Below are 27,073 nucleotides of genomic sequence, written 5' to 3'. Positions count from 1 at the left end.
AAAGTTTTAAGTGCTAAGACCTCCCTTTTAAGTTTTAATTTAGATTAAAGTTTATTTTATAGTATTGTCAGTTATTTTAAATTCATTATGTACTTTACAAATTAAAAAAAAAACATAAAAAAGCTGCCTATTCATTCTTGCCTTGTGAAGGTATAATTTATACGTGGCAGGCAGGAAAAAAAAGATACGAAAAATACTTTATAACAGACATAGATTTTAGTAACGAAGCCATTCATTTCATTTGAACATGTTGATTGAATCACACTAATATTATAAAGGCGAAAGTTTGTATGTGTGTGTGTGTGTGTGTGTGTGTGTGTGTGTGTGTGTGTATGTTGTTACTCCTTCACGCAAAAACTACTGAACGGATTTGGCTGAAATTTAGAATGATAATATCCTGGATTAGCACATAGGCTACTTTTTATCCCGGAAAAGTAAAGAGTTCCCTCGGGATTCCGAAAAACCTAAATCCACGCGGACGAAGTCGCGGGCATCGGCTAGTAAGTAAATAAATACAAATTGGTTTAACCCATCTCTTAATCGCATTATAGAATAAATCACAACGTTTCAATGCAAAACGAATTTCCCCCATTGACTTTTGTAATATGCCACCGACGGACGGTAAGAGGAATCTCTCCGTCACTCGCTCCATACAATCGTAGTCCCAATTTCATTTGAATATTAAGCAACCAAAGTCCATGAAATTTTGCAGACATATTCTAGAAACTAATATCTGTGCCTGTGGGGTTTTAAAAATATGCAGTTTTAAAATTACAGACAGGGGCTCAACGATTTGTATGTGAATTTGTAAGACCGCGTAACTTTGAAACCGAATATTTTAACGGAAATCAGGAAAACCACAGGCATAGATATTAGTTCCCGGAACGTTTCTACAAAATTCCATTGATTATGATTGGTTAGTATTCCAATGAGAGACGAACTACCTTTGTATGAAGCGAGTGACGGAGAGACCACTCTTCGAGAGGAGCCCTGATATTCAGAATTCTTTCAACCGTCTGCCTTTACATTCAGCGTTATTACGGCCAAGGCAAATACAAAGTCCAAAATAACAGTTTTATTACTAATACCGAACTGTGATTGGATTATATGAATTGTAATTGGATTCTTGTTTTTATTCCCCTCAGCTGTTCTTTGATTTGATTTTTAGGGTTCGGCATCTCTAAAACATAGGATAATTTCATTGACTGCCTATGGTGTCTGTCAAGACCCGTTGAGGGAATCAAAAATGCAAAACCCTATAGGTACGTCCTGTTGACCTAGAATCATGAAATTTGGCAGGTAACAATGTCTTATAGCACAAGTAAATGTAGAAATACGACAGTGAATTTGTGATTACATCACACACACACACACACACACACACACACACACACACACACACACACACATACACACACACACACACACACACACACACACACACACACACACACACACACACACACACACACACACACACACACACACACACACACACATTAAAAAGTGTTAATTTTTTTGTGCGATGGTACGGAACCCTTCGTGAGCGAGTCAGACTCACACTTGACTGGTTTTTTTATATGATTATTCTTTCGTTGAAATAACATCTTCCCGTCTTGGAATTTTCAATTTATTGTTTCACAGAGAGATCTTTTTAATTCTTTTTCTATTATCACTCTCGATTTGTTTTTATCTACGTTCATCATTTTTTTCTTATTAGATTTTTAATATGTATAATGTTTTATTGCTATTATAAAATACTTAAAATACAGGGTGTAGTTACAATGCTAGCGAAAATTTTTCTAAATTAATTTACTACCTAAACACAATCGAATAGCAATAACCTTTCGCCACACTTGTAGTTTTAGTGATTTAATATTTTTCAAACCCGCAATGTATAGTGTGCAAAACCCGGGGTCAATACACCACCTACGATGCGGTATTGTCTTTGCGGCACCGATCTACGCAACGTTTGATGACCTCTAGCGTCAGTCAGATGTTTTATTTCCAATTCCTTTAAAAATTCTGACTTTTTAATTTTTAATTTCACGTTTTTTTTGTATCTTATCAGTTATCATCAGTACTATCACGTCCTGTTTTCGTTTTTGCTAGAGTTCTAATAACATCCTGTATAAAAGGAGCTTATTATATTTTTTCAGGTGTAATACTCATTTTATTTCATTGCTCATTGCAAAAAAAGAATATAAATTTCGTTTTGCTGGCACATAATTTGTTGTAATAAGATTTATAAGCCAATTTAGCAATTTAATTATCTACGAGACTGCACATAGACTTTACGCTTCGAAAAACTCGGTTCTTTCTTGATCCATACTAATATTATAAATGCGAAAGTGTGTCTTGTCTGTCTGTCTGTCTGCTACCTTTTCACGGTCCAACAGTTTAACCGATTCTGACGAAATTTGGTACAGGGTCAGCTTATATCCCGGGGACGGACATAGGCTACTTTTTATCGCGGAAAATCAAAGCGTTCTCACGGGATTCCTAAAGACCCATCCGCTTAACCGATTTGTATGAAATTTGGTACCGAGGTAGTTTGCTTCCTTTAATTTTTTGGTGATATAACCACAAATTCGCGGTTTTAGCATTTTATCCTTTTACTGGTGCTATAAGACATCGTTACCTGACTTTCACGATTCTAAGTCAAAGGGAAGTATCCTACAGGGTTTGATTCTTTAGGGTCTTGAAAGATACGATATCCAGACAGACATACAATCAAGAGATCCTATGAGGGTTCCTTTTTTCTCTAGAGATTTTCTTAGAAGGCTCTAATTACTGTGATATGCTGATACCGTTTGCATTCATGAATTCTCGTTAAAAATACCTGAAGATCAAAACCCCGGCGTAACTTCAGAACATAAACAAATTCTAAGTTATCAGTCTCTACTCGATAGTTCACTGTTGTTTCATCGGGAAACTTTCGTCCTTCTATTAAAACTGCGATCTTGCTTTATAATAACGATTTCTTCTACAAAGTTGTGAATTTTAACAGAAGAAAAATATGATCCCGTCTATATAACTTGGCAAGTTTTAATGAAATGTAAATTGAGATCGTGTCGCTTCGCAACTTTGTTTGCGTTTGTCAGTTATTAGATTTACGACCTTGTGTAATTGACATTCTACCTTCGTCCCTCAAATACGTACAAATCATCCCTGATGATACTTGCTGGCGTAGAGTCTTTTTGAAATGTACTTAACCTTTTTTCTTCTTCTATGAGGTAGGTACTTTTTAAATATAAACTCCAGTAATGCAATTTTATTCAACTTCTCCCTCATTTAAACTTGCATGCCTGAGAGTTTCCCATAATGTTGTATAGAAGCAGGCGTTATTTTGTGGAAATCCATGATATACAAGGAACCAAAAGCTTAATTTGCTATAATCCGCTAAATCAAACAAATCTATATGGTGCAAGATGCAAAATGCGAGATGCAACGCCGTATTGCTTGCTTGACGGCTGGCTTTTCCTGCATATTTATCAGTGGGAGGGTGGGCGGTGCATGTCGCATGCTGCATTTTGCTCCATACAGATTTGTTTTGATTAGCGGATTATAGCAAATTAAGCTTTTGGTTCCTTGTACCCCATAATGTTGTCTATAGCGAGCTCTTCTCATTCTGAGAGGAGACCCGTGCTCAGTAGTGAGCCGGCGATGGGTTGATCATGATGATTGTTCCTACAGATGCTCCAGTATGTGCAGAAAGAAGAGACAACGAGCTGTTTGGCGCTCTCAAGCACGAAACAGTGTCGTTGCACTGTTCTGTCGACGCTAATCCTGCTCTGGTCTCCTTTCATTGGACCTTCAATAACTCAGGGGAACAGACTGAAATACCTCCGAGGTAAGACCGGAATATTTAATTATTGACCTTGCGCACTAAAATAAGAAGATAAAATGTTAGGGCTTCCGCACTGAAATAGGAAAGTAAAATATAAGCTCTTCCGCACTGAAATAAGAAAGTGAAGTGTAAGCTCTTCCGCACTGAAATAGGAAAGTAAAATATAAGCTCTTCCGCACTGAAATAAGAAAGTGAAGTGTAAGCCCTTCCGCACTGAAATAGAAAAGTAGTAGTCCGTCGCTCACAGTATGGTATTCGAGTTGGTTGGCGTGCTGTGGTTCCGGCGTGCCTCTAACGAAGTTTGGGGGCACGTAGTGTCCCAGTGGTGGGTCTACTTCAGCGGACACCCACTGGCGGAGTAACAAGGAGTAGTTGGTCCCTTATACTCCGTCGTCAGCGGTGGGATAGAACTTCGTGAGGTTCTTAGTAGGTGAGGGTCCGACATAACCACTTTGCTCCCCCGTGGCCAGTTGTATCCATGATGGATTTTCCTGACAAAAAAAGAAAAGGTGATGTTTTAGGATAGTTAAGAGAAATAAGAACAGCTTTGAATTAATTAATTCTCCTGATGAGTTGTCAAACGCGTTTCGGGCACAACACCTAGAAGAGATGCAGGTTCGAATTCTGCCGGTTCGACGATTTTTATTTTTTGTTTTTTATTCATTAGGCATACGCTTGACCACAATAACACCTGATGGAAAGTGATGAAGTGGGAAAATGGGACGCGTTTACATAGAAGATGCCTATTCACTCTTGTTTTAAAGATACCCGGATTATAATTGCACCTATTTAAAATTATTTAGGATATTTCAATGTTATTCTTGATTTGCAGATTGTACAGCAGTCATGGCCACACGTCTACCTTGAACTACACTCCTACTACGGACATGGAGTATGGCACTCTGGCATGCTTTGGCGAGAATGCGGTGGGGCAACAGAAGGTGCCGTGTTTATTCCAGTTAGTGGCTGCGGGTAAGAATTCAGTTGTGTACGTTTGCTGGTTGCGGCCCTTAGCTTCAGTATAGGATTTGGATGATCTCATAGACATTTAGCTAGGGTCTAGGTGAACCACAGAATATTCTCTTTCTTTTATATCTTGCATCACATCACATCTTGCATTACATCAGGATGCCTGGATGTCGCATACCGCGCCTTGTCGCTAAGCGATTTAACGTTCCGGTACGATGCCGTGTAGAAAACAAAGGTTGGGTTTAATAAAAACTGCCATACCCCTTACAGGTTAGCCCGCTTCCATCTTAGACTGTATCATCACTTACTATCAGGTGAGATTTCAGTCAAGGGCTAACTTGTATCTGAATAAAAAAAAAACTTAAATCGATTGCTCTAATAAAAGGACAACTCTCTGCTACCGGTTATCCCTTTCATTCCCAAGTTAATCAATCGTAAACTTTTAAATGGAACGAGGAAAAACCGTGTTAATATCGCACAGCTGGGCAAATCTTTCTTTATACGCGGACCGGTAAGGAGCTTAGCCCACGCTTCCCCGGCAAGGATTACCCGGACTTGGAATTTCCCGGGATGTTTTAGACCTTTCTACCGGGATACATGTGAAAAGGATGTATTTCCTCACATTCTTTGCAAAGGCATAATGGAGGTCTTCGTGTGATTTTTTTTTATTTAGTGAAAGGGATGGGCGTTAATTAAGTATACAAACATAGGACGAATTTTCTTTATTGATTACATGTTGTCTTGAAAAACTACTTTCATTTTAAGATAGTTCTGTGAATAGAACAAATAATATATTAGACTATATAAAAAAAAATAAGAATATCTATTAAATAAATAATAAAAATAAAATAAATAAAGGTTTATTTAGCTCATATACAGAATCACACACAAAAACAAAAAAACAAGAATAAAAATAAAAATACAATTAAACTTGAATATTAATTAATCTTAAAACTAGAAAATACTATTATACTATTGTTGTGTCTGTGAGCTAAAAGGGCTCTGCCTCAGCAAGATGCTGCAGTATTTGACTACTGCAGCGCTGATTTTCAGGCAGAGCCCTGGTGTCAGGGTGTTTTTTTTTTTCTTTATTTATTTAAGGGCTTTGATACATTAAAGTACATGTCAGCCCTATTATAATCTAATTAAATACAACAATACAACAAAATTCTTAATCTAACAAAATAAGTCTTTCTCACTATCCATAATTTGATTTAGAAAGCAGTCATGTGCAGATGTCATTATTACTTTAAGGTTTTTAATTTTAAATCACTAGGTAGTCATAATATTAGGTATAAATGGGAAAATGTTGCTTGTTGTCGCTTTATTGATAATTTCTCGAGGCATTTTCATCTTCAAAGAATTGTTAAAGCCGCGAGAGATATGGGTTCAATTTAACAAAAATGATTTTTCACGTGATTTTTTTTTATTGTTTGCATAGGTCGTCCATTTCATCTACAAAACTGCACGGTGGCGAATCAAAGCCTGGACTCCTTGTACGTTGAATGCGTCGAGAACTTTGACGGAGGACTTCCACAGACCTTCTTGATGGAGTTACTGGAATTGCCGTCACTTAAGGTAATTATCAGGATTTTTTTTTAATGAAAGTGTATTTCGTAGAGGACAACTTGTACCACTTATGATAGGTCGGAGACTGTTCTAGGTCAGTACTATCATTGATTGATATGATATGATATGATAACTTATAAATATTTTGGCTTCCGTCCGTCTGTCAGCGAGCTGTATCTCATGAACCGTAATAGAGATGAAATTTTCAAAGAGTGTAATTTTTTTTCTGCTATCATATAACAAAAAATAATAAATACCTATTCTGAAATGACTGCCGTGAAAATTAAAAATTATTATTTCTAATACGATGGTACAGAACTATTTGTGTGCCAGTCTGGCTCGCTCTTGACCGATTTTTATTAAATGACAAGTCTCTGCCACCTGTAAGTACAAGGGAGTACTACAGTACTATCTGAGAGGGTAAAATTCAAAATTCAAAATCAGAGGGTATCATTTTAAGCATCATTATTGGAAAGTGATCACTTTCCGACGGTGCAACGACCACTTTTACGACTAAGGTAATATTTAGAACTAACACATAATATCACTTGCCAGGTACGCTACAACGTGTCCACCAATCGGACGCCCCCTTACTTTGAAGTGCGTGGCCTTCCACCGGGTGTCAGCTACAGGATCGACCTGTACGCCGTCAACGCCAAGGGCCGGAGTGATGTGTCCACCATAGAGACCGTCACTTTGAAGGGACAAGCTAAATTCACCGGTGAGTGTTACTCGTACCAACCTAAGATTACACCGGTCATATCATTTTAAAAGGACACGCCAGATATGTCTCTTTTAAATGACTAGTTCACAGGTAGGTTAAGAAAATACTACTTATATAACAGACAGATACTTTTAAACTTGACAGGGTCAAGTTTAAAAGTAAAACAAGTAAGTATATGGAAAGTAGTACCACACTTAAATAGGTAGATAGATATGTTTCGTATAGAATAATGTCACTTTAAAAGGCCCAGTTAACAGATAAGTGTAGAAAAAGAAATTCAAACTCAAGATGTACTTAAATGCACTTTATTTATTTAGACATCTTTACTGCAAACAAATATATACTTAGAGGAAAACAATATAAGATACAGTAGAGACTATGTAAAAAGGTGCAAAAGCGGCCTTATTGCTAAAGCAATGTCTTGCATTTTTTTGCAGTTTGAAAGATTCTTTTTTCGATAAACAAATAATCAAAAATCAGAAGCAGAGTAACAGACAGACTCAATGTGTTTTCAGATTCAACTGATACCTACTGGTTATCAAAAGGTTAAAACAATTTTTTAAGGTACCTATATGAAAAACATGAAACCTAACCTGAAAATATGAAACTTAAATGCGGCATGCCCTGTCCCAGTTAACTTAAACCGAGCTATTTCTATGGGCGGTTGATTCTCTATAGCAAAAATTTAACACCTTTGCCGGTGAATAAAATTCTCAGCAATATTACCATTCCAAGCAATTTATATGAAAAAAACCTCATTTCTATGGAAAAAACCCTGTCTGAATTAAGTCGTTCTTTATTCAGCAATATGGCGTGACTAGCTAGCCTAGAATTTGGATTATTAGTCATATTTGCAGGTTTAATATCGGGTACACAATATAAATTTTAGTACTAGGCTCCTAATTCTATGTACATTCCATACAATTTGAATAATAGATTAGTGTAACAAAGGTTAGGAGACTGAAATCGTTTTCTTTGAATTTAGTGTTTGTAATACCTATCTTCATTAATATACTTACGTATGAATTGGTGATAACTTCGTCGGTGATAAACAAAGACTACAAGCCTTAATTCAGGGGTCCGGGTTCGATTCCAGGCACCGTACCTTTAACATTTGGGAGTTATGTGCGTTCTACGGTGAACAAAAACATCATAATTAAATCTGCATGCCTGAAAACTCTCCGTAATGTTCTCGTCTGAAATCTGCTAATTTTCAGATGCTGATTTTGAGCTGCATCCCGGATTATAATAAAAAATGTTTTTATTCTATTCTATAAATATACTAGCTGATGCCCGCGACTTCGTTCGCTTGGTCATAGGTTTTTTTGAAAATCCCGCAGGAACGCTTAAATTTTCCGGGAAAAAAGTAGCTTATGTGTTAATCCAGAGTATAATCTCTCCATTCTAAATATCAGCCAAATCGGTCGAATAGTTTTTGCGTGAAAGAGTAACAGACATACACACATACACACAAACTTTCGCCTTTATAATATTAGTGTGATGTGATTTTTCTTTGTGCAGGTGAGAGCAACTCCCTGGGAATGTCTCCAGTGCTAGCGTCTATAGCAGCAATGTCAGCTCTCCTAGCGGCGGCGGTGTGCGGCGTGCTGGCGGTTCTGTACAAACGTCACGCAAACAGACATAGGCATCTGCCTGCGAAACATGCTCCCTTGAGGTTGGTATTCCTAATATTTTTGACTTGGTACTATCTAACCCTAGCTTCTCCTTTCAGCTAAGGTTGCCTGGTAGAGATTGCTCTAAGCAATAAGGCCGCCTTTGCACACAATCGTTTTTTCTGTTTTTTCTCCTTTCTGTGTTGTGTTCCTTCACATGTGTTTTTGTGTGCAAAAAAGACTTTCTATCTATCTATTTCTAAGGAGTATTATTAGCCATGTTGTGTGTTAATTATGACCTATATTCCCCTTTCCACTCCAACTAAGCGTAAAGCTTGTGCTAGGAATTGGTACGACATCGACTGTCGATGTCTACTGTCTATTATGAATTTGAAATAATATGTCTGTCGGTCTGTTACCCTTTTGCCGCAGACTAGCTCATAGCGCAGCGACACAACTATCCCAACTGCACCTTTGCTTTTCAATTCTCATTGCTCGTCATATTCACCATTTATATATTTAAAAAATATCTATCACCTAGCGGTCATTAGTTCAAGTAGTGGAGCCATTATATGAAATCTACAGACAGACACACTTCCGAAAAACAAATACAAGCAGATATACAATGGCAACGAGTCAAATGAATACCTTCCATATTCTAGTGGTTCTCTAACAAACAACTGCAGCAGTTGCACACCCCAATACATTATTGCTTCTACCCAAATTGTACACAGATTGCAGCGGGGATGATAACCGTGGTAACGACTTGCCTGAAAGCCTGAACAGATTAAGAGGGCTCTCTCCGTCACTCGTTTCATACAATCGTAGTTCCAATTTCATTTGAATATTAAGCAACCTAAGTCCATGAAATTTTGCAGACATATTCTAGAAACTAATATCTATATCTGTGGTTTTCCAGATTTCTGTTGAAATATTCGGTTTCAAAGTTACGCGGTCTTAAAAATTTTCATACAAATCTTTGAGCCCCTGTAATTTTAAAACTACATATTTTTAGAAAAATCTAAAACACCACAGACACAGATATTAGTTTCTAGAATACGTCTGCAAAATTTCATGGACTTTGGTTGCTTAATATTCAAATGAAATTGGAACTACGATTGTATGAAACGAGTGACGGAGAGAGCCCTGTTAAAGGATTTGTTATTTGCCTCGCCTAACACATTCAGAGTTGCACGTCTGTTTTGTTCTGTTCATTTTCTACTAGAAAATAATAATATTATTATAATTATCAAGTATTATATAATTAATTAAGCCTCGATAGCTCAATGGTTAAGGGAGCGGACTGAAAACCGAAAGGTCGCCGGTTCAAACCCCACCCGTTGCACTATTGTCGTACCTACTCCACAAGCACAAGCAAGCAAGCTTTACCCTATAGGTTTTTTTGACGGACGGACGAGCGGACGGACAGACAGACAGACAGACAACAAACTGATCCTATAAGGGTTCCGTTTTTCCTTTTCACGTACGGAACCCTAAAATAGTAAGAACCCTAAAATAGTAAACTGAATTCAAAAACTCTGAAAGGTATTAAATAAATACAGATTTCAGTACTAGGTACTTTTTAACGTAACAATACGGAGGCGGGAATAACTAAGCTTCTCCACTCTCGTAAAAAAATGTAATAAAAACAGAACAGGATGAGGTAGATAGGACCATCAAAAATGAACATCGCAAAACAGACGTGAACAACTGAGAGTGAGCTTGGTGAGGCGAGTAACAAATCTTTTAATCGGCTCAGGCTTTCCATCGACTTGTTTTACTCTGTTCCTTGTTCCGATTGGGTTGTCCAATTTAGGTTTTACTATTGTATTGAAAGTATGCTTATCTGTTTCTCTCTTTCTCTCCATCCCTCTGTCTTTCTCTGGACGTATCTCTTACGTAATCACAAAAAGGTGGAGGTTTTCTCTGGATAACAATGCGGTGGCCTTCCACATTCTTCCGCATACGACTTGAAATCTCTCTGTTTCTCTCTCTGCATCTTATCCATAATTGCCCATATTTGTAAAAACGGAGCCCTAATAATGTCACTCTGCTGTCTGTCTGTCTGTCCGTCCAGCTGTCTCTCCATCCTCATGTCACAGGTCTCTAGCTCGAAGTCTAAATGAGTTACAAACCTGAAATTTTTGTGTTTGGTGTAGAACGTTGACCCAAAACCAAATATTGAATTAAAAAATCAATTAAATTATTCTTCCCTACATGAAAAAGGCGCCGAAAAAAACAACTGTTTTCTTGCATGTGCTGTATCATTGTTTAGGGCTCATTGAGTAGAGTACTAGGTAGTAATATTATACTTAGTGTACACAGGTAGTACATGAGTACTAAGTTGAGTAGAGTAACTTGACTAACCTTCCTTCAATCCCACAGTGAAGCAATGTATGCAGAGCGCAATGCGCAATGCAGCACGCCGGTGAAGGCGGAGGTGCGAACCGTACCCGATCCGGACCCGGCGGACGACGCGGATCCGGACATTATACCTAACTTATATGGTAAATATGATCAATCCATTGCCCGCCCACTACTGAACACGGGTCTCTTCTCAGAGTGAGAAGGCAATAGTCTGCCACGCTAGCCCAATGCGGATTGGCAGACTTCACATACCTTTGAGAATACGCAAAACTCTCAGGCATGCAGGTTTTCCTTCACCGTTAAACCAAGTGATATTTAATTGCTTAAAACGTACATAAGTGAAAAGTTAGAGGTGCGTGCCCGGGATCAAACCCACGACTTCAGATTAGGAGCCGGACGTTTTAACCACTAGGCTATCACATCTTTCGGTATTTGGTAAATATACGAGATACATGTCCATGTCCTCCCTGGTGGTAAGCGCTACGGTCTTAAATAGTAGAAGGTCGCGGGTGCGATTCCCGCCTGGCCTGGTGGGAGGCTTCGGCCGTGGCTAGTTCCCACACTACCGGCTAAACCGTACCGCCAAGCGATTTGGCGTTCCGATACGATTCCGTGAAGGAATGTGGGTTTAAGGAAAACTACCATATCCCTTCCAGGTTATCCCGCTTCCACCTTAGACTAGATCATCACTTAAGTACTACCAGGTAAGATTGCAGTCAAGGTCCCACCAGATCAGACCATTTAGTTAATTATAAAATTCTAAATCCCTGCCGGGTTTACTAATAAGACCACAGCGCTTACAACTGTGCCAGGGAGGTCGTCAATCTTGTATGATGGTACGGAACCCTTCGTGTACGAGACCGTTTCGCACTTGACCGGATTTTTTGTGAATAATATACTATTTTTGTCAACCAGAGAGGAGGCCGGTATCAAACGGCTACATGAGCTTACAGCGGCCGCCATCCACCACCAAGATCCGAGAGCTAGGGGAAGATGCGCGCTCGGAACCCGACGGGGGAGGGTACTATGCTGACTTCAGGAAGAAGGACTATAAGATGCCTTTGACCAGCGTGAGTTACTCCTAACTTAATTTTTTTTAATAAAAATTGCAAGCAAACGTGTAGGCGGGTCGCCTATGTGTCTACCGGTGCCTATGAACCAGACCAGAGCGATGCTGGATTTTCAGGTATTTGTTGGTCCGCCCCTTGAATAATCTCATGTTGTAATTAGGGATTGCAATCCAGCGGCATTTTCAATCCAGCTGGATTTTTGCTGGATCGAAGCAAATCCAGCGCGGATCCAGCACTTATCGATTTTTCAAAGAAATGCATTTTTTTTATGTTTTAACTCTAGAAACTTTAATAACTAACTACTTATATTTGTTTGTACTTATGTTATGAGGTCCTTACCTATGAAAAAAGCGTTTTATATGGAAAAAAAGAAAAACATTTTAAACATTTAGAAATTAGATATGTATTTAATCAATCGAAGTATGTACCATTTATTTATTCAGACTTGAGCTATGTTATAGTTTTTTTTTTTACTTTTCTGAATGACATTCAATGGTTTTTGCGAGAAAATAAACTTAGTTAGTTGATTTTAGCTGATTACGGATCCGCACTGCTGGATCCAGCGTCAGATGCTGGATCCAGCAAGCACCAAAAACGTGCTGGATCCAGCTGGATTGCTGGATTGCTGGATTGCGGATCCAGCATTGCAATCCCTAGTTGTAATCTAATGGGTACACTGCAGAAGGAAGGATTCCACAGTTTGCATGTGCGTGGAAAAAAGGGTCTGGCACAACGGGCAATTTAAGTCGCCAAGACTTCAGGGCGCTAAGAATTCAATGTAAATAGTTTTAGAATATTGTAAAAAAAAAAAAAAATGCCCTAAAGTGTCACAAGTGCACCAGGCACCCAGGTGTTGAGCGTGAATTTCCTTGTTTAGTTTTAAAGAACTCTGCTGGCGCCTCATCCTTTTAAAATTACTTAGAAAGTCCATACTTGGCTTTGTCTCCTCTTTTCTATATTACTTGGCCAGCAATTGCTTTATTTCCGGCCTGGATAGTAATGTCCTATTACAAATTTTACAGTTTTCGATCCAATCAACATGACTTCACCTGCGCATTAATTTCGTACACGTGAACTAAACGGCACAGCCTGTAGAAAACGCTTAAGGCCACACAAAACACCGTCGTTATTTCAAAGTGGTGTTACCGCATCATTAAGCAAAGTTGCACTTTCAAAAAAAACTGCTCTAGAAAAAAAGTCGGAAGTCATTTAAACGCTGTCCCATATAACACTAATTGTGGCGGGAAAATGAATGTTGACCTACTCCCGTTCTGGATAAGTGAGCACGGAATATATTGTATTTGCGCCCGGTTCGCGCCCCATTGTGTCCAACATAAAGATCACCTCATTGTAGATGAAAACTCGCTTCGCAGACTACTATAGTATAATAGTACTCATATAATTGCACTTTGTTAAACTGCGGATGAGAAAAACGCTACCATTTTCAAGAACTCATTCGTTATTCTGTTTTGTTGGAATCCCAAATTAAAATACCATCATTCTCGTTTCGTAGCGTTTATTTTCGTGAATTAATTTTAGTGCAAGCTTACTTTGCTATAAATCAGCGAGCAAGAGAAAATGTTAAGGGAACAACTGAATAATATTATACATATAAAAAAAAACATCAACAGATCTTGACTAAACACTAGGGAACTTGCTTAAAAATAATACTTCTATTTATTGGCTTTGTAAAATTGTGGATAGCCAAGCAAAGGTCGTTTCTAGATTTTGATAGAAACACAGCTTTTTGCCTATGGATTCTATACTTTTAGTGTTATTTTGGACTGTTAAATTATTTCTGGTTTCAAATGCTCTCTACACACTTAAATGAGATTAATTTAAAATGAAAATTTCAGAAATTGAATTTGAAATTGGTGATACTGAAATGTTGCACATCCGCTTAACCAATTTTGACGGAATTTGATAGTTTTGCATCCCAGGCTACTTTTGTGCCGGAAAATCAGACTTTTTACAGGATTTTTCAAAAGCCTTGTCATAGTTCAAATCTAGTCATCTAGTCTCATATTACACACAGCTGCGATAAGAGAGGTATTGACTTGAATTTTTGTTTCAGTCCTACCACAGCCTTAACCGCGTGAACAAGGGCGTGAACGCGTGCAGTCCCAGCGGTGGGGTGACGTCATCGCTCACGGCGCACCGGCTCCGACCCGAGGTCGTCACGACATCGCATCGGGTGCAAGAGAGTTGTATATAAACTAGGAATAGAAATAGAGGGAGCATTGTGATGATTTAAAATTAATGTTATTTTATTCTATATTTATATTATGTTATGATTATACTGTCTTTATTCCACCATAATTTCTAAATGCTGAAAACTTTGGATGTATAATATCATTAGAATCCTTATATGATCCCGAGTTGATCCCTAGTTGAATTTGAAAAAATTCAATATGGTGACTTTATGGTGCCATTTTCAAATGCCAATATTGTTTTTGGCCGGCAATCGATTTTTTTTTTGTTTGAATCAATATATAACATTTTTATTCTGCCTTAAAATGCTTATACTTGCTCGATTTTTGAAAATCGATCATTTTGTGTAGTTTGGAACGACCTGTCTATACCCTATCCGTGGAATGAAGTATAGCATAGCATAACGCTCTCTGTTACGTAATCCGATATAAATGATAAAGATAAAATCTCAGGGGCGCTAACTATTTAGAGTAACCAACCAACTACAAACGAAACTATGTTTATATATTGAATTTCGAATGTTTTTGAACACATGTTTGTGATTGATGGGTGGCTCAAAATTGTTAACGCCCACTGAGATTTCTGTCTCTATCATTTGTATGAGATTACGTGATAGAGACAACGCTATATTAACTTCACTGCGTGGATAAGGTGTAGTGCATACTGCATAGTACTACAGAGAGGTCGTTGAATTTATCATGCTGATGACTTTTATTTTTTATTTGTTAATGACTATTATTATCGTTGCAATGCTCTAAAACAACTCCAGTGTAAATACTATCAATAGTGTAAGTACTGACTGTGTTCCTTTCAATAGTTATAAACCCAGTGTTGCCAATTTAACGACATTGTTTTTTCAATTTTAGCCACAAAAAAAAACAGTTAGCGACTTTTCTAGTCATTCATTTTGTATTGATTTTCTATTCTGATTTCAACGATTTAAAGCGAGTTTTAACATTTTTATATCTGGCGACATCAAGCGTATCTTCGAAGGCGTTTTAGCAAACGATTTTATAGAGTTGGCAACACTGTATAAACCTCTGTAAATCAACCTTTTTACTATTTGTGTACGAATTTAATGTAAGGATAACACTTGTTAGTAATCAACTTTGCTTGAAAATTGTATGAGAGTGTTTGAATGTATCATAATCATCAACATCATCAACTGATAGGAGTTGAATACTCGACATATCATCAACTGACAGAAGTTGAATACTGGACATAGGTTTCTTGAAGCTCACGCATGACACAGTTTATTCCGACGCTTCCTTTGCTTGAGGCATGTTGGCTTTAATGCTCTTGTGGAGGAAGTGACTCTTAGTTATAAGTGTGATGAAAAAATAACGTGTTTTTCTTTCTTTCCTTTTTGAACGGACTTCCACACGCCACGGTCATGCGCCACTTGAATCCAGCTGCTTCTTGTGAGCGAGTTAGCTCTTGTTGTTGCGACAAACTAGTCGAGTGGAGAGAGAGTTCTCACCGGCAATGTGGACAGTCAGCGATCAGCTATTTTTATATTTGGCGTTATTATTCTATGACATTTTTATCTCTTTTATTGACACGGTATCATACATCAATTGTCTCTTTCTTGAACGAGAAAATTGCTGATAGCTATATAGTTATTTTATCCGCGGAAAGAAATCAGTATAGCGGTTTCTCTTTTACGTAATTCCATACAAGTGATAGAGACAAAATCTCAGTGGGCGCTAACCACTTTCAATCACCAACCAATCACAAAAATGTTTTAAAAAAACATTCCAAAATGTTGTGAAAACATTCGAAATTCAATTAGAAAACATAGTTTCGTTTGTGATTAGTTGGTGACTCATAATGGTTACCACCACTAAGATAAGAAGATAAGATTTTGTCTCTATCATTTCTATGGGATTAGGTACGTAACAGAGAGAGCGCTATGCTAACTTATTTCCAAGGATAGAGTAACTGCTTTCTCGTCGGCGATGGGACAGCTGCCTTACAGTCGAATTTCCTTCTCCATGATTCTTAAACTTTAAGAGACTAGTTAGATTTTTATGACAAGGCCAATTGGATGAGAAATCGACTTCAGTCCGCGTGGGAACTTGAAAGCAAACTGTCCATACAATGTGATTGTGACGGCATTATAACAATTGGTTTCCTCGAAATTCAGCGGCTAAATTTACCACTTGTATGTAGAATGTCGAATAAATATTGACTCATGATTAATACTGGGAATGGTTGGATGCTAGCGCGCATTTGTCGTTCGGTCTGGGAGAAATTGAGTGAGGCTACGAAATGCGAGGCGCTATTTCTTGCTGTAAGGACCGACTGTTTTTTTTTCTCGATCGTAAAGTGTTGGCAGCAGCACTCTACTAAAATTACAATCTAGTCTATTAGTAAAGCTAATGAGTAATATTACACTAACCTAAATTTATAAAAATACATAAAAGTGTGACGCGGTGTATGCCGAATGCAGAATAGTGTGATTTGATGCGATTTTGCAGCGTCTTGCTGCCATGATTCAGATAACTTTTCGGAAATCGATGTAACGATTGAGCGCTCCACTCCACACACATTCAATCCAGTCACAGCAATCAAGTCGATTTATTTACTACTTCAATACAAAGATGAAAGGTAGAAAATCGTCAAAATGCGATATAGCATCGAACCAGTCGCTAAAACGAATGATTTCAATACTGTGATCTAATCCAAAAAGACGTCAAAACGCGATGCAGCATCAATGTCACTAGTTGTAATATCGCCAATCGCTGATACTAAAAGCATCGTGTTTGATAGGAGGTCTTTAAGTCTAATTAATATTATCAACCAAAAAATCTAAGCTTTATTTCAGCGTAATAATATGAATTTCGGCCAAAAGCTGTTTATTTCTTTCAGTAAAACTCTCTTAGATCAGATTAGGTACCGTTTGACCGCCCATTTCATAGCTCAACGGAAAGTGTCGTTAAATAGAACGACAACATTTATCCACAGTTAGCACCGCCATAGTTCTTCTACGTGGCTCGTTCAAAATTGATCCAATTTAAAGCCAATTCAAAATGAGCGAGATTTGAGCGCTTACTTATATTTTAAGAGCTACTTATATCTCCAGTGTAATAATGCATTTTTAGGGTTCCGTACCTCAAAGGAAAAACCCTTATAGGATCACTTTGTTGTATATCTGTCTGTCTGTCAAGAAACCTATAGGGTACTTCCCGTTGACCTAGAATCATGATATTTGGTAGGTAGGTAGGTCTTATAGTACAAGTGCAGGAATAAATCTGAAAACCGCGAATTTGTGGTTACATCATTAAAATAAATTTAAATAAATTTAAATTTTCAAAATAAGAAAACTATACCCAGTGGAGTATTATATGAAAGGGCTTTACCTGTACATTCTAAAACAGATTTTTATTTATTTTTATGTATAATAGTTTTTGATTTATCGTGCAAAATGTTGGAAAAAATACCCGAGTACGGAACCCTCAGTGCGCGAGTCTGACTCGCACTTGGCCGGTTTTTTAGGGTTCCGTATCTCCAAGGAAAAACCCTCACATACTCTTCTGTTTCACTAGCAGCGTAAAGTTCATAGGCAGGCCCTTAGTGGCTTCCAGAGGTGCTGAATTTGTTTAAGAAATCAATTTTATAATGGAGACAAACGAAATAACATTTTTTTCAACTAATTATACTGATTGAAGGAATTTCACCAAATGAATAATTACTTAACTGACTATTCTCATAATCCTATATTTATTTTAAATATGTGCGTGAATGAACACACTGAAAATGTTTATATTTATTAAGTAAAAACGTTTCGCTCAAAGTTTGAAAGGTTGTAAAAATAGTAAACTGTTATGAACATAATTTTATCATTATGTTAATTTTAACAAGTTAATTATTGTGGTATATTCTCATGCCGTTTTAAATTTAAATTTAACAAGGGTTATTAAAAATTGCTAGCATTCAATGTTATTGGATGTAAAATTGAAAATACCGTTTTTAATACAAGTGTTATGTTGTATAAAAGTATTTATAAAATATTCTAAACATTTATATTTTATATTATATTTTATTAGATAGAATCTTAAACACTTTCATAGATTTGTGTTTGTGTGTCTCTTGTTTAAAAACTGATTTCAATGTGTGTGTAAAAAATGTTCTAGGATAGATAATCTAAACCTTTACTAGTTACTTAGCAACCAAAAGTCCAAATGTTTGCCTGTATCTTTCTTCTGTATAAAAATTTCTTATTTAAGAGGTTCTTGTGTAACTCTAAGTATTTGAAGTTTAATCAAATCTGTCGCCATATTTACGTATAACTACATGCAAAAAATTTAGTATAGGCTGATTTTTAATTCCATAGAATTCTGATGTTACCAGAGATGAAAAATCCTACAAATAAATTCAAATAAAATTGGCTATGCATTCTGGGGATTAAATTAATAAAGGCATAAGAAATTAATTTTTAATTATTATTAATAGAATACTATTTCAATTACCAGTAATACAATTTATTGAATATCGAAAAAATTAATGTGGGAGAAAAAATCAACAGGCCAGGCCAAGGTACAATGCAAAATTAATAAACCCTTTGAGGGTTTCCACTTGTAAAGAAATCCTTAATGTAACCTTAGGTACAGGTTATGACTTTTTTATGAATACGGGCTAAAACCGGTGGTAACCATGTTTTTCATACATCCGCCCAATGACATCTGTCAGAATTCCACCGAATTTAAAATCAGACTATAGAGTCAAATCGCGACATTTGTCCATCCATACAATACAGACTTGCGTTAACGCACGTGTCAACTTTTTAAACTTAAAATAATACACTAATGCTCTATAAAATACTTAGTTCTTTTGTTACTTACAAGTACTATTATAAATCAATGAATGTATGGAGTTTCAAGCGTGAATAACATTTTTTTATATATTTCTTTACTACTAGATAATTAAATGTGTAAATAAAATGTACATTTTGTAAATACAGAATTCTATATTGAAATTATGAAATCTAGTCTAATTTAGTTCTAACGGTGCTAAGAATTGTATATTAATTAAGGCCGGCTATCCACTGAAACGCGCTTTAGTAAACGAAACAAAAGCATGAAAAATGAGGTATGTATTAGTTACGAGTACATGGAAATTGTGTTACTTATTCATATTTTTTAAATCTTACCAGCCAACCCCGTTAGAGAAAATATAATCACACTAATAAGGCGAAAGTTTGTGTGTTTGTGTGTGTGTATGTTTCACGCAAAACCTATTGGACGGATGCGGCTAAAATTTGGAACGGAGATAGATTATTAGATTAAAACATACTCGTATGCTACTTTTTATCCTGGAAAATCAAAGAGTTCCCACGGGGTTTTGAAGAACCTAAATCCACGTGGACGAAATCACGAACATCAGCTAGTTAATAATAACTAAGGTTTTTTCAACAATGTAATTGTACCACTATACACGATTGCCTAAAAAAGGAGTAGGTACCTACAATGTTTTCCGGATTCACGTAGGTATGTAAGTTTTTTTATTCCACAATAACTTCTAAAACGGAATTTACATTACAAAATCAGTGGCACGAAATTAGTTTCACGACATTAAATGCATTACGAAATTAGACGTTTACACGTGCAATTAATAGTGAAATTAATGTCGTGAAACTAATTTGGTGCCACTAATTTCGTTATGTAAATTGTATGTGAATTTATGTAAATTCCGCTTAAATGTCTGTACTCTGAACTGATTTAAGTGTATGGGGTATTATTAGAATCCTTACATTATCCCAAGTAGCACACGCTATAATTTTTTTGAATAAAGTAATAATATGGCGGCTGTATTGCACCATTTTCAGAAGTGAATTTTTTCACTTTTTAGTTCGTTTCTTGGCAGAGCAGTTGTGTTTTTAATTTTATAAATAACTGCCTATCATCTGTAACACATCAGTCAGGTTAATAAGCTTTAGGTAACGTAAAAGTGACGTATCAGTGGACAGTAGGGCTGTAGCATAGCGTCAGGTCCCGGCGCCGCACGTGGTGCGGACTTGTTGAAAGAGGACACGCAATTGTTTCTTGTAAATGTTTCCAAAATACAATGTCGAGCATTTATGCCTGTGTTTTATTTTATCGCCAAAAACTGTTTTATTTTAAATTTTTATCAAAAAAAAATTTGAATAGTGTGCGAGCATCATTATCAACGTCATGATCAACCCATCACGCATTTCTCATAGTCAGTAATGGGCCACTACTGAGTATGAGTTTCTTCTTAGAATGAGAAGGGTGTACGACATAGTCTGCTACGCTGGCTAAATGCGGATTAGCAGACTTGCACTGATTAGCAAACACCGTGAAAATTGAGAACTCTGAAGCACTCCTCACAATGTTTCGTATACCTACCGTTAAATCAAGTAATATTTAATTTTTCAAACGCACGTGATTCCAAAAATTTAGAAGTGCGTGGCCAGAATCGAACCCCCTGGAGCCTATTCAAGGTTTTTTGATACTTATATAATATTTTTGTATGAAAATAGCGAGCAAATGAGCAGGGGAGGCACCGGATGTTAAGTGATTACCACCGCCCATAAACATTTGCAGCACCAGAGGAACTGCAAATGCGTTGCCTGCATTTCAGGAATTTGTTGATCCACCCGAGCGATGGTTTGTTGATTGGTTAATTACTGCAATTTACTATTACTATCTCAATAATATTATGGAGGCGATAGTTTGTGTGCGTGTATGTGTGTATGTTTGTTACTCTTTCACGCAAAAACTACTGGACGCATTTGTCTGAAATTTGGAATGAAGATAGATTGTGCCCTGAATTAACACATAAGCTACTTTTTATCCCGGAAAATTAATGAGTTCCCACGGGATTTTTAAAAACCTATATCACGCTACCGAAGTCGCGAGCAGTTTCTTTCGAGTTTCTTGCTGGTTCTTCTCGGTAGGAACGGCATTCCGAACCAGTGGTAGATAATTTTGACGATTCAAAAGCACTTGTAAAAGTTTCATTGAATAAAAATAATTTGAATTTGAATGAGCTAGTAACAAATAGTAATAAATATGTATAGTTACCTAATTTGCCACCGAAAATGATTGAGTGCTCTATGAAATAACATCCGTTGGTATTCGGTTCGTTTGATTCTATATTCTATGCTAAACAAACAATCCGCAGACCACAGACCGCAGCCAACCAATTTTACACGTTAGGGTGACACCACACTAACATTTTTATGCGATGCTGTACAGTGGATGAAGTAAAGGGATTTACATTAGAGAAATTAGTGGCACGAAATTAGTTTCACGCCATTAATAAAGTAAACATCTAATTTCGTGATTTGTCGTGAAACTGTAATAATTTCGTGCCACTAATTTCGTAATGTAAGTTCCGCTTAAGGTATAGCTATAGTACGCGACGGGTCGAGATGGCAATCGGGGTGTAGAAATTATAAAATTCCAGAACCTACCGGGTATCGAACCCGGGACTTTTCACTAATAAGACCATACCGCTTACCACTACACCAGGAAGGTCGTAAAATTTTGTGTGGGAGCCTAATTTCATCAAAATACGGTATATAACCACAGCTATGACACAGCGTGTAACCCTTGTGTAACCACATGGCACTAAACACACAAAACACAATAAACAAAAGTAAACACAAAACGGAAACATGTCTGCGATTACAATTCAATTCCCACCGTGAGTTATAGTTACAAAATCCACATCAAATTGTATGCGTTCTCACTGGTATCAAAATATAGGTAAATTGATTAAAGTGGGATCGGTATATGCTCAAAGGGTTCCGCAGTATTAAGTTTTTCTCTCTATGTACAGTCATCAACAAAGCTAGGTTTACACCCGCAAGTACCGACTATGGACGGGTGCAAACCCAAATAACTAAATCTATGCCAACGAAGTTGCAGTTATCTATACTAATCTATACTAATAAATAAAATTGGAGTGTCTGTCTGTAAATTCGAAATAACTACCTCATATTAAGCTCATATGGTTATTTGAACGATACCAACACTGAATCACACGTTTTTAAAATTTTTGTCTGTCTGTCTGTCTGTCTGTCTGTTTGAAAAGGCTAATCTTCGGAACGGCTGGACCGATTTTGACGGGGTTTTCACAGACAAGTAGAGAATTGACCAGGGAGTAACATAGGCTACTTTTTTAACCGACTTTCAAAAAGGGAGTTGTGTTTTTTTACCTATGTACACCGAAATCTCCGAGATTTCTGAACCGATTTGCGTTGTGACGATGAGTCACAAACAGCCTACATGCCGGCCGGCGTAGAAGCATCGAGAATCTTCCACGACAGCAACGCGTGATCGACTCAGCAACCCGACCGGCCAATCAGCAAGCTCCGCGACTGCCGCGCGTTGATCACGCCACCGGTTAGGCTCCGCCCATTCCCCAGTGTATAAATACGGCAGCAGCCGCCAGATCAGCAGAGTCGCTCGGCTTCTTCGCCCCGCATAGGTCGGTGTGATCTTTAACATCGCTGCTCGACCTGGGGGAAGGAGTCCAGCGACACAGGTAGCGTTGAAAGCAACCAGGCCCTCTGCTTGGTGGCACAACAATACCGCACGTCCCGCCCGCGCGTTCACCCCTCCTCCGGTCTCCGTCCATAAAGCGATCCTCGTTACGTACCGACATAGGTCGCCCGTGCAACCCCGTCTATAGTCCGACCCGAATTGCCCGCGTCGTTGTGAAACCCTCCGCGAAGGGTAGAAGTATCTTGTGTTGTTAATAACGGCGGTCAGTAAAACTCCATGTACAGTAGATATAAGATTTAGACGTAAATAAATAGATAACGGTTTGTGTGTGATCATTGTTTTTCTTAGCTGACAAGTCAGGCAGGGTCCCCTATCCTTTATGTACGTAGTAAGGACGTTGCACACCCCAGCCTCCTTGCTACGTTACATTGGCGCCCAACGAAAAAACCCATTTATCCGTCCGTATAAAACCCGCGCCGCGTAAAGAAACTCGCGCCGCGTCCGTAAAGTATAAAAATCCGTACCGAAGCATAGGGAACTTGACAAATTTGTTACACCCGCATATTTTACGAAAGAAAACAGATACAAACCCTCACATGTCGGTGTGATCTCCATCGCTGCTCGAATTGTGAGAGTGAATATCTGACCCGTGTGTAGCTTACACAAGTACAAAATCGAAGATCTTGAAATAAAACGGATATAAACCCTCACATGTCGGTGTGATCTCCATCGCTGCTCGAACTGTGAGAGTGAATATCCGATCCGCGTACAAAAGCACCACACCACATAGAAAAACCACACATAAAAAAAAAAACCAACGCGAAATAGATGTTAATCCTTAGCCACCAAGCCAAAGGAGAAACATCTCATCGTCGGAATACAAAATAACTAACACACTAGAAAACACAGAAAATAACCAATAATTAACCGTATGAAATAAACGAGAGGGGAACGCATAAGAACCGAACTTAAAAGACATCCGTATCCACCGTAAACAATTTTACCGTACCTACCGAAATAAATTTTATCGCTTATCTAAAAAGGGAACATTAGACGCAGCGATCCGATTCCGATCCGACACCGATACGACACGTTCGTTCCGACATCGATCCGATATTAGTCGCAATCCTACATCAATTCGTTTTGAACTAGGAATCGTAAACGCGACAATCCGTTAAATAATCTAATCATCCGCGGAAACAAAACCTAAATAAATCAACCGAACACGGCAATGCCCACGGCTTGGATTTATACACTGAATAAACAAGAATTAAGCGCCGAATTAGAAAAGAGAAGTATACAAATCGCGGCCACAAGTACGGTCGACGAATTACGCAAACAACTAGCCCAAATAATCAAAGAGGAAGACAAAATAATACAAAACAATACAATGTCGAACGAAAACGAAACGAAGGAATTCGACAAGGCCATTTCTCGATGGAAGATACAGTTCGATACAACAGGCGACGCCGTAGAATTCCTAGAGCGAATAGAAGAACTAGCCGAAACATTAGGCGTCAACAAAGACAAAATAATACATGTGATTCCGAGATGTCTAACGGGAAAAGCCTCATTATGGTATAGAAATAATAACCAAGGATGGAAAACTTGGGAGGACTTTACAGATAACTTCAAATTATTCTACTATCCAAGAAACTATGAGAAAAATCTTCTAGAAACAATTATAAACAGGAGGCAACAATTCCGAGAAAATTTCATACAGTATCTAACCGACATGCAAACTTTATTGAGAAGATATGGGAAATTAACCCCAGAACAACAGTTAGAAAGAATCTACGATAATATGAGACCAAACTATCAATACTATATAAAAAGAAAAGATTTTAGTACAACTGCAGAACTAATACAACTAGCAGGCGACTATGAAAAAATAAATACAGACCGATTCAGAGAAACAACAAGAAAACCAATGTACCAACGGAAAGAAAACACGCCAAATCCCATAGAAAAACCCACCGGAACCCTAAAACCCGAAGACCACAAGATAGAAAGAAAACAAATACACGCAAATTATGATCCACAATCTTGTTGTTGGAAGTGCGGCAAGAGAAACCACACAACGCGGGAATGCAAAAACCAACAAGTAATTTTCTGTAGCAGATGCGGGTTGATGGGGAAACTGACACGGGACTGCTGTAAGAAAACAGGCGAGGCCAACTACAGAAGGAAACCACAAGCATACACGGCAGACGCCCAGAATAAGGGAGATAACAGAGTGTTTATAGAAGTCAAGATATACGGGAAAAGGTTCAGGGCATTGGTAGACACAGGGTCAACAAACACATATATAAACAAAGAGATCATGGATCAAATTCAGGATAATATTAAAGGAATTACAGAAAAGCAGAACACGATAAAATTAGCCGACGGATCTCGAATAAAAACAAATAAAGTAATCAATATTAACATAGAAGCAAATGGGAAGAAATTAACACACCAAGTCATATATTTACCAGCAACTACAGTAATGATCATGGGAATGGATTTGCTAACAAGAATAGGGCTATCCATAGGGTGGAAAGAAACAACATGTGAACAAATCAGCACAGAAAAACCAGAAAAAGAATCCAGTAGTACAAATACTTTAACAGCCGAACAAGAAAAACAGCTGCAAACCTTCCTCAACGAAGAATTCGAAAAGTCTGATAAAAGTCCGAAAGGAAATACATGGGTGGAACACACTATAAAATTGAAACATAAAGAACCAATCAAACAAAGGTATTATCCGAGAAACCCTAAGATGCAAGAAAAGATTAATGAACACGTGGACAAGATGCTAGCTGACGGAGTCATTGAGAAGTCTAGCAGCCCATACAGCTCACCGATAGTAATGGCCAAGAAGGAAAATGGTCAATACAGATTCTGCATAGATTTCAGGAAGATAAACGAAATAACCGAGAAGGATGCATACCCAATACCTCAAATAGACGACACCTTGGAAAAATTAAATAAAGGGAAATACTTCTCTAAATTCGACCTGAAAAATGGATATTGGAACGTGAAACTAAATGAAGCGAGCAAGCCAATTACAGCTTTCACAGTACCGGGAAGAGGCCTATTCCAATTCAAGGTGATGCCATTTGGACTACACTCGAGCGGTGCAACATTCCAGAGACTACTAGACAGAGTAATAGGACCAGAACTGGAACCAAACGCATACGTATACTTGGACGACATAATAGTTTGTAGCAAAACGTTCGAAGAACACATAATTCACTTGAGGGACATATTTAAAAGAATACGGGAAGCAGGCCTTAGAATAAACAAAGAAAAGTGCGAATTCGCCCGACATCAAGTAGAATACTTAGGTCACGTGGTAACGAAAGAAGGTCTCAAAATGAATGAAGGGAAAATTCAAGCAATAAAGCAACTTAAAGCACCAGAAAATATCAAAGATGTAAAACGATTCATAGGGATGACATCGTGGTACAGAAAGTTTATTCCAAATTACGCAGAATTAACCTCACCATTAGCACAATTATTAAAAAAGGACACAAAATTTAACTGGGGAGAAAAACAGCAACGACACTTTGAAAAAATAAAATCATTATTAATAGAAGATCCAATCCTAACTCGAGCAGACTTTTCCAAGCCATTCATACTGCAAACAGACGCGAGCGATACAGGTCTAGGAGCCGTTTTAATGCAGGGAAATGAAGGGAAAGAAAAGGTTATAATGTACGCGAGCCGCACACTACAACCACCGGAAACCAGGTACACAACCACGGAAAAAGAATGTCTAGCGGTGATATGGGGTATAAGAAAAATGAGACCATTTTTAGAAGGATACCATTTCACCATCATAACAGACCATCAAGCACTCAAATGGCTAAACACCTTAAAAAACCCTTCAGGCAGGCTAGCGAGGTGGGCACTAGAACTACAACAATATAGCTTCGATATTGTGTACAGACCGGGAAAACAAAACGTAATTGCAGACGAACTATCGAGAAACCCCGTATATACCACAACAACGGAAGAAAAAGAGTGGTACACAAAGAAATTGGAGATAACAAGCAAAAATCCGGAGTCGGACCCCGATTATTGTATAAAAGACGGAAAACTGTATAAAAAAGTGATTAATCCGAAATATGGAGGAAAACTCGACCCCACTACGGAGTGGAAACTATGCGTGAGAACCTCGGAAAAAGAAAATATTATCAAACAAAACCACGACGAACCGGACGCGGGCCATTTGGGAACGT

General features: G+C 37.8%; 1 protein-coding gene across 1 annotated transcript in view; it reads left to right on the top strand.

Moving 5' to 3' along the window:
• The window catches only part of LOC123875350 (hemicentin-1-like), a 293,979-nt gene extending 279,055 nt beyond the window's left edge, over nt 1-14,924 (top strand). Inside the window, exons 13-20 of the mRNA XM_045921127.1 lie at nt 3,697-3,853; nt 4,683-4,822; nt 6,261-6,397; nt 6,944-7,109; nt 8,634-8,787; nt 11,111-11,232; nt 12,008-12,162; nt 14,237-14,924. Coding sequence (XP_045777083.1) covers nt 3,697-3,853; nt 4,683-4,822; nt 6,261-6,397; nt 6,944-7,109; nt 8,634-8,787; nt 11,111-11,232; nt 12,008-12,162; nt 14,237-14,377 — 1,172 coding nt within the window. The 3' untranslated portion in view covers nt 14,378-14,924. The remainder of the gene's footprint in view (nt 1-3,696; nt 3,854-4,682; nt 4,823-6,260; nt 6,398-6,943; nt 7,110-8,633; nt 8,788-11,110; nt 11,233-12,007; nt 12,163-14,236) is intronic.
• Nucleotides 14,925-27,073: the final 12,149 nt, after the last annotated feature.

Source organism: Maniola jurtina, chromosome 19 (genome assembly GCF_905333055.1).
Source record: "Maniola jurtina chromosome 19, ilManJurt1.1, whole genome shotgun sequence".
Classification (NCBI taxonomy): domain Eukaryota; kingdom Metazoa; phylum Arthropoda; class Insecta; order Lepidoptera; family Nymphalidae; genus Maniola; species Maniola jurtina.
Note: the sequence above shows the minus strand (reverse complement) of the source record. Positions and strands in the feature narration are given on the sequence as shown.